This window comes from Miscanthus floridulus, chromosome 15, assembly GCF_019320115.1.
Source record: "Miscanthus floridulus cultivar M001 chromosome 15, ASM1932011v1, whole genome shotgun sequence".
NCBI lineage: Eukaryota > Viridiplantae > Streptophyta > Magnoliopsida > Poales > Poaceae > Miscanthus > Miscanthus floridulus.
Window position 1 is genome coordinate 56,871,332 of NC_089594.1, and position 8,405 is coordinate 56,879,736.

Consider the following 8,405-nt stretch of genomic DNA (forward strand, 5'->3'; position numbering starts at 1 on the left):
TAAATTGCCAGCCACAGCAGCAAAATTACCGAAACCTTTAGCATTTGTTCACATACAACAAACTAGAGAGACATGCATAAATAGTATTCCCAGCCTCTGGTAAAATCCTACTACAACGGTTTCATCGTCATCATCATCTCATGTAGTGGCGATGCCGTTGACACATATATATATCTTGCATGTTTTACTTAACTCACAAGATCTGATCCATCTCAACAAGGACTAATAAGGTAATTAAGGTACCCTGATTACTAGTACTTAATCAGACTGCCGGTGCCCCATCAATCCATGCTGTGGTGAGCAGCCAACCTCTGGAAATGGAACAGGAGGGAGGCCCCTGCTGGAGAACGGCTGGACAAGTTGATCAGATCACACCTTGATCTCTTCCTCGGGGCATTTCAGGCGGTCGGATTTCTTGCTAGACATGATGCTGTTGAAATTCTCTGATTTGCACAGCAGAATCTCAATCTGAATCCGAAAAGAAAAATACACATGTGATCAAAATGGTGTCGTTTATTTTACACATTTGGATCTACCTGGGATCTTGAATTCAGAAAGAAAGGGGGGAAAAGTGAGATGTCATATGCCACCTTGGCTTTACGGACAAGCCGGCCCTTGGACTCGTCTTTGGTGCCGATGGTTGATGTCAGGATCTCTAGAAAGGATGGATAGAAAAAGAATGTGAAACATACATGTGGGACGAAAACTAAAGCTTCAAGATCCAGAGGGTAGAGTATGACGACGCCTTACTCTTTTCAGTGGCGAGGCCATTGTTCTTGAGGATCTCGGCGACAGTCACGACGGTACCAATGGCTGCAACCAGAAAGGCCGGATTGATGTTTCAGAGATCAGAGAAACAATATAATGCGTCATCTGGGAATGAAAGAATATTGGGGAGGTGATTGGAGCAGGATAGGAATTGATGAATAGATTACCCATTCCCAGAGCAGAGAGTTCAACCTCGTCGTAGTTCTGCATATACCTCTGCACTCAACATTCACATGCTTTAGTTTAGAGAGACCTCAAGCTTTACACATTACACATGAGTTATTTCACACAAAGAAATTCGACCGTAGTCTGATTTCGCTCTGGAGAAACAAAAATCTGTAAAACATAGTTATTTCACACCTCAAGCTTTAGTTTAGAGGCAGCGGAGTACAAACCTTGGCGAGATTGACATAGAAATAGAGAGGCTTCTTGTTGGTGGACACCTGGATGCGGTTCTTCTTCGCAGACGCACCGGCCTCCGCTTCCGGCTCGGCCTCCCCCTCGCCTTCAGTCTCCGCCTCCGCCTCAGCCTCCTCACCGACAACCGCCACGTCTTTCTCCTCAGGTGCAGCCTCCTCCTCGTGCGCCTTCGCCACGTCCCTCTTCACCTCGGCCGCCTCCTCCCTCACCGCCTGCTCCTGTGCCTGTGCCTCCTCCCCCTCCGCGGCCGGACGCACCGCCTGCATGGTGTCCGCCGGTCACTTGCTTGCTGGCTCGATTGGGCGGTTCGACGATCGTCGTGCGTTGGAGATCGATGGCCGATAGAGAATACGTGCGCGGGAGGAGTGGGTTCCGACGGGGCGCGAGGGCAGTGGTGGTGGCGGTGCAGAATTATGTAGCGCCGCGATGCGTGGCGCCGGCGGTTGCGCGCGGACGCGCGGTTGCCCGGGGCTGGCGGTTGCCCCGGTGGTTATTTCGAGACTCGCGGCTCCCTGCCTGTGCGTACTTGCGCATGCATGCAGACAACGGATGACACGTCCGTACGTCCACGTGGACCAGGACCAGGACAAATTAAAATTAGTCAGCACCACATTAAATTTGTCTCTTAAAAAAACAGCACAAATTTTGTCTAGCTCAAAGTACTCCCTCCGTCCCTAAACTTATGTCGTTTTCGCTCTTCGAAAAACAACTTTGACTAAATATATATTAAAAAATATTAATATTTATAATATATAATTAATATCATTGAATATATATTTGAATCTAGTTTTTTAATAAATTTATTTAGAGATAGAAATTATTGGGGACCAATATTAGGGTATCCAAAGAGGAAGAGCTAATGACCGTCGAACGTTATTCATCCGCGCGATCAAGAGCGCGACTACACCGCTTGTCGGGTCACTCTTCGTCCGTCCACCGAGACCATGGGCCCCGCCCCAAGCTGACTCCCGAGGGGTGGCTCTGCCTCGTCCGACATCTAAGGGCAGACTCCGCCTCGTCTGACCCCCGGGGGTTGGCTCTGCCTCGCCCGACGTCTAAGGGAAGACTCCGCCTCGCCCGACGTCCAGGGGCAGACTCTGCCTCGTCCGACGTCTGAGGGTAGACTTCGCCTCGCCCGACGTCCGGGGGCTGGCTCCGCCTCGCCCGATGTCCGGGGGCAGACTCCGCCTCACCCGACGTCCGGGGGCTAGCTCCGCCTCGCCTGACATCCGGGGGCTGGCTCCGTCTCGCCCGACGTCCGAGGGCAGACTCCGCCTCGCCCGACGTCCGGGGGCTGGCTCCGCCTTGCCCGACGTCTACGCGCTGCTCCTTCATAACTACGCGCGTAGATAAGGCAGGGCACTCAAGTCAACCGCAATACCGAGGACCATACCCTGCAGGCCTACAGGAAAGTACCGTCAGGATATGACAAGATGGGCGCTTTAAAGCCCTTCCGAGCATGTCAGAGCCCGAACAGTGTTGTGGGCGCCGACATTTGTCTTACAGTATTGCGGGCGCCGCCATTTGCCCTCGGGCGCGGATCCTGACAAAAGAATACGACAACCACTACGATCCAAGAGGAGACTCGCATCCTCTACAGTGATGGACATGCGGTCACTGCGCCGTCTGCTTCTCGTAGGGTCGCGGATCAACACCCTAGTTCGTCGCGCCACCCACCAGGGCAGGATGGGACGTGACCACTTGCTGGTCAAGCCAGAGCATGGCATCATCAGCAGATAGACGCCCAGCTTGGAGCTATCCCTGTCACCATCTGTCGTGTTAGCAGGGCTCACTTAGAGGAAAAGGAAGACCCGGCACCTTCGAAGGACCTTCTTTAACTATGGTTTTTCTTCTTTCTCCCATCTATAATTCCTACTTCTCCTTGGTCTATAAAAGGGAAGGCAGGGCACCCCACTAAGGGGACGGATCAATAGAACACACCACATATCACATAAGACATAGCTGAGTAGCGACCAAGCTCTCAGCGCCCTTTCAATCTTTCCATCAGAGACTTAGGACCTGTCCCTCTCTCGTTCGTTTGTAACCCCTACTACGAACCTTTCAGTGCAAATAACACGAGCAGCAGCTACGAACTAGATATAGGGACATTATGCCCGAACTAGTATAAACCTTGAGTTTTTTTAGCACACCATCCGGGCCAGAAGCGCAAATAAACAAATTTACTCGTTGGTGTTTACTCGAAACACCGACAGTTGGCACGCCAGCTAGGGGGACCTTTGTGCGTTCTGACATTAACATTAGGCCACGGATGGCTAGCCACGCTATCAGCTGGGTCCCAGGCATACACATGCGCTTCGAGGACCTATACTTCATCATCACGATGGGAGGAGAGTTGGCATTGGCTCACGCCACCATCCAACCTCTCCCCTCCATCGGCCTCGACTACGGGTGGCTTGAGCGCCAGCATGACGTCTCCGTGGGACCCCAGCCATCTAGGGAGGACCCACGCCACCTCGCCTTCTCTGACGCCAACGTCATGGCGTGGCTTGTCGGAGGGGAACCCCTCTCTCCGAAACACCTCATACGGAGCACCCCGATAGTGCTTTCGTTCGGTCGCCGCAACTTCGCGGCGACCGTTAGCCACCTTGTGGCACAACGCATGGTCCCACCTCCCATAAACGACGAATTCATGGGGGTGATCGAACACATCGCAGAATCTTTCCTCGATCTCCTAGCAGAGGAGCCAGAGTCACCCTCTGGCTCTAACTCTAGCAGAGGAAGCCATCATCCCTCCCGTGAATGTTTCATGATGGGTGTCCCCGAGGGACACGTCGAAAGCATTCACGAGGAGGAGGCTACCCCGGTGAACAACCTCGACGATGAGGCCAAGGGGGAGACAGCGGCCCCACCTTGCATGCAGGTGGAGTAGCTAAAAGCCTAACACCGAGATAGAGGAAGCGTGGCTCTAGCTCGAGCAGGAATGTGCAGAGCTCGATTGGGCTAGGGCCACGGTGGGCGCGCATGCGCCATGGCCCACGACGTGAACCGAAGGATCCTCGCCGACGATGAAGCCCTTCCTTGCTTTGCCCGGGCAAGCCAGAACATCGCCGCTGCGGCGGCCTTGCTCCATGGTCTTCCAGAGGCTGCAACGCCCGAGGATCATCGGGCCCACCACAAGATTCGCACGTTGCTCAAGCGTGCGGTGGCGCAACATGCCAAAAGCTCGTTGTCTCACCGACGCGAGCTCGATGCTAGCCAGCGCACACCCTCAAAGCACCCCCACAGGGACACGTCGGTCCACCAGGAGCCATAAGGAAACATCGACAGTCCCACGGTCTTGGTGCGTTAGCGTCTCGGACACAACCGTGATGCACGCAACACCCTCGACGCCCACAGACGTGCCTACGATGACCCAAGAGAGGGAGCCCACCACGGCTACCACCCTCATCGTGGCGGACGCTACGACAGCGGCGAGGACCAAAGCCCGAGTCCTAGCCTGCCGAGGCCTTAGGCCTTCGGTCGACACATCCTCAACGTTGCCTTCCTGCCAAGGTACCAGCCACCAACCAATATCCCAAAGTTATCTGGGGAAACAAACCTCGGACTATGACTCAAAGACTATCGGCTTGCCTACCAAGCCGGTGGTGCGAATAATGATGATTTCATTAATCAAAACCTTCCACTGTTCTTGGCCGATTCGACACGAGTGTGGTTGGAACACCTGTCGTCCAATAGAATCTAGAGTTGGGTGGACCTAAAGGAGATCTTTGTAGGGAACTTCCAGGGCACATACAAGCACACTGGGAACCCATGGGACCTCAAGAACTACCGATAGAAGGCCAGTAAAACCCTCCATGGGTACATCTAGTGATTCTCCTGGCAGTGCAATGAGCTACCTAACGTCGCCAACGCTGACGTTATAGGACCTTTCCTATCTGGGACCACCTGCGAGTCTCTGGTTCATAAGCTGGGACACAAGGACCTGCGAACCACCAAGGAACTCCTGGACATCACCACCAGCCATGCCTCTAGAGAAGAAGTGGTCAGAGCGATCTTCAATCGTCTCATTGGCAAGGTGAGGCGGGACGAGGACACCGACAAAGGCACCTCCAATCATTTCACCAAAAGGAAGAACAAGAAGCAATGGCGTGAGGGATCGCTCGTGGTCACCATTGACCGTAGGTGTGGCTGGAAGTCCACGGAGGGCACTCCGAACCATTTTGAAAAACTACTCGAGGGGCCATGCCTGAACCATGCATTCCTGATCAAACATCTGTACAAAGACTTCAACCTCATGAGGTGGTTCTTGTCTCGAGGCTCCAATAAAGGAGAGCATGGGAAGGACTCTGACCCCACCACAGATGACACCAAGGGGAAGGACGGCGGCTTTCCAACACCAGATGCTTGCCTCATGATCTTCGGGGGATCGGTGGCCTATGACTCCAAACGCCATCAGAAGGTCACACGCCGTGAGGTCTATATGACCGAATCGGCCACACCTACCTTTCTCCGGTGGTCAGAGTCTGCCATAACCTTTGATTGGACCAACCACCCGGAGAGCATCCTGCATCCAGGAAGATATCAGCTCGTGGTCGACCCAATCATCGGCACAAAGCGGCTCACCAAAGTACTGATGGATGGAGGCAGCGACCTCAACATCATGTATGCCAAGACGCTCGATGAAATAGGCATTGACCAGACACGCATCTGCCCAACTGGAGCACCTTTCCACGGTGTCATGCCCGAAAAGCAGGCCATGCCACTTGGGCAGATCGATCTGCCTGTTACCTTCGGGGATCCATCTAATTATAGGACGAAAACCCTCACCTTCGAGGTGGTCGAGTTTCCTAGAACCTACCACGCCTTCCTGGGACGTCCATGCTACGCGAAGTTCATGGCTGTCCCCAACTATACCTACCTCAAACTGAAGATATCGGGCCCCGATAGGGTCATCACCGTCAGCACCTCCCTCCAGCACGCCTATGAGTGCGAGGTCGAGTGCTGCGATCACGCCGTGGTAATCGTCGCCTCCGGAGAGCTCACCGCCATCAAGAAAGAGGTCACTGAAGAAGCGCTCGACCCCAAGAAGTCGATCGGGTTTTTTGAGCCTACAGAGGGCTCCAAACAGGTCCTCATAGATCCCAACAGCCCCGACGGCAAGGTGGTGCGCATTGGCACCACGCTTTCCTCTAAATCGGAAAGTGCGCTCGTCGACTTCCTTCGTGCCAACAAAGACATCTTTACGTGGAAACCCTCAGACATGCTAGGCATCCCGAGGGAAGTTGCCGAGCATGCCTTGAAGATCCGTCCAGGCTCCAAGCCAGTGAAACAGCGCCTGCGTTGCTTCAATGAGGAGAAACGCAGGACCATCGGTGAAGAGATCACAAAGCTGTTGGCAGCTGGATTCATCAAGGAAGTTTACCACCCAGAGTGGTTAGCCAATCCCATCCTTATATGAAAGAAGAATGGGAAATGAATGATGTGTGTTGACTACACGAGTCTCAACAAGGCGTGCCCAAAGGATCCGTTTCCTTTGCCACGCATTGACCAAATAGTCAACTCTACCTCAGGGGCATGAAACCCTCTGCTTCCTTGATGCGTACTCCGGGTACCATCAGATCATGATGAAAGGATCCAACCAGCTCGTGACATCGTTCATTGCCCCCTTCAGATCATTCTACTATGTCACAATGTCGTTCGATCTGAAGAATATTGGGGCCACATACCAGCGTTGTATGCTCAAGTATTTTGGGGACCTCATCGGGTGCACCGTTGAGGCCTACGTTGATGACATTGTGGTCAAATCCAAATGGGCTGACCACCTTGTAGCCAATCTTGAGCAGACCTTTGTAAAACTCTAAGCAAACAGCATCAAACTCAATCCCGAGAAGTGCGTTTTTGGGGTCCCAAGGGGCATGTTGCTTCATTTCATCATCTCTAAATGAGTCATCAAAGCCAACCCAGAGAACATCTCAGCTATCACAAGGATGGGCCTAATTTAGAATGTAAAGGGGGTGTAGCGAGTTACAGGGTGCCTCACCGCGCTCAGCCGTTTCATCTCATGCCTCAGCAAACGAGGTCTCCCCCTTTATCACTTCGAATGGACATCTGAGGCCCAGGAAGCACTTGAGATGGTTCAGTAGTCCTGATGAAGGCTCCGATCCTAGTTCCTCCTGCCGAGGGAGAACCCCTTCTGTTCTACATCGCGGCCACCACACAAGTGGTCAGGGCCGCCCTGGTAGTGGAGCGGGAAGAAGAGGGGCACACCCTCAAAGTATAGCGCCCTATGTACTTCATCAGTGAGGTCCTATCTGACTCAAAGACCCACTACCCCCAAATCCAGAAGCTTCTATACACTGTCCTTATCACCAAGAGGAAGCTATGTCACTACTTTGAGCCACATCCGATGACAGTTGTGGCATCCTTCCCCCTTGGCGAGGTTGTCTAGAACCAGGATGACATGGGAAGAACCATGAAATGGGCACTCGAGCTGATGGGTTAGGGCATTGCATATGCCTCCTAGATGGCCATCAAGTCCCAGGTGTTGGCTGATTTCGTTGCGGAGTGGACCAAGGTCTAAATGCCACCAGTGGTCATCAATCAAGAATACTGGACAATGTACTTCGATGGATCACTAATGAAGAAGGGCGCCAGCGTAGGACTGGTCTTCATGTCACCTCTCAAGGTATGCATGACGTACATGGTCTATCTCCATTTCCCCTCCTCCAACAACTTGGCCGAATATGAGGCGCTCATCAATGGCCTGTGTGTGGCCATCGAGTTGGGCATCCGATGCCTCGACGTTTGAGGAGATTCCTAGCTGATCATCGACCAGGTCATGAAGGAGTCAAGTTGCCACGACGCCAAGATGGTCGCGTACTACCAAGAAGTCCACCGATTGGAGGACAAGTTCAATGGCCTCAAGCTCAATCACATCCCGAGGCGTCTCAATGAGGCGGCTAATGTGCTTGTGAAAGCAGCATCCGATCGAGAGCCAGTGCCAACGGGCGTCTTTGCTAGTGACTAGCACAAGCCCTTGGTTTGCTACGAGGAGTTAGAACAAGGCGGTGATGGTCCATCCAATCCTAGCCCAAGGGCTGACCAACCGTCAGCTACCTCCAGCTCTAAGGTCATGGAGATTGAAGAGGACCCAGCGATAGAGCCCAACCTTCTAGTCAACTAGAGGAAGCTCTACCTCAACTATCTCCTCCGTGACACACTATCGATAGAAAGGACGGAGGATCGATGACTCTCAT

The 8,405-nt window shown here is 53.1% G+C and overlaps 1 protein-coding gene across 1 annotated transcript; it reads right to left on the reverse strand.

Moving 5' to 3' along the window:
- Nucleotides 1-25: 25 nt before the first annotated feature.
- Nucleotides 26-1,587, reverse strand: LOC136508272 (uncharacterized protein At2g34160-like). The gene is made up of 5 exons (XM_066502925.1): nucleotides 1,164-1,587; nucleotides 936-984; nucleotides 751-813; nucleotides 591-655; nucleotides 26-468 (listed from the first exon to the last, which is right to left on the reverse strand). The coding sequence occupies exons 1-5, from the start codon at nucleotides 1,452-1,454 to the stop codon at nucleotides 370-372; spliced, it is 567 nt and encodes a 188-aa protein (XP_066359022.1). The 5' UTR covers nucleotides 1,455-1,587; the 3' UTR covers nucleotides 26-369.
- Between the last annotated feature and the right edge of the window lie 6,818 nt (nucleotides 1,588-8,405).

Coding starts and splice junctions, on each gene's coding strand:
- LOC136508272 (XM_066502925.1), bottom strand. CDS start 1,454: ATGCAGGCGGTGCGTCCGGCCGCGGAGGGGGAGGAGGCACAGGCACAG. Junction 814..935: donor ACTCTCTGCTCTGGGAATGG/GTAATCTATTCA, acceptor TTCTGGTTGCAG/CCATTGGTACCGTCGTGACT. Junction 469..590: donor GGCTTGTCCGTAAAGCCAAG/GTGGCATATGAC, acceptor TTTCGGATTCAG/ATTGAGATTCTGCTGTGCAA.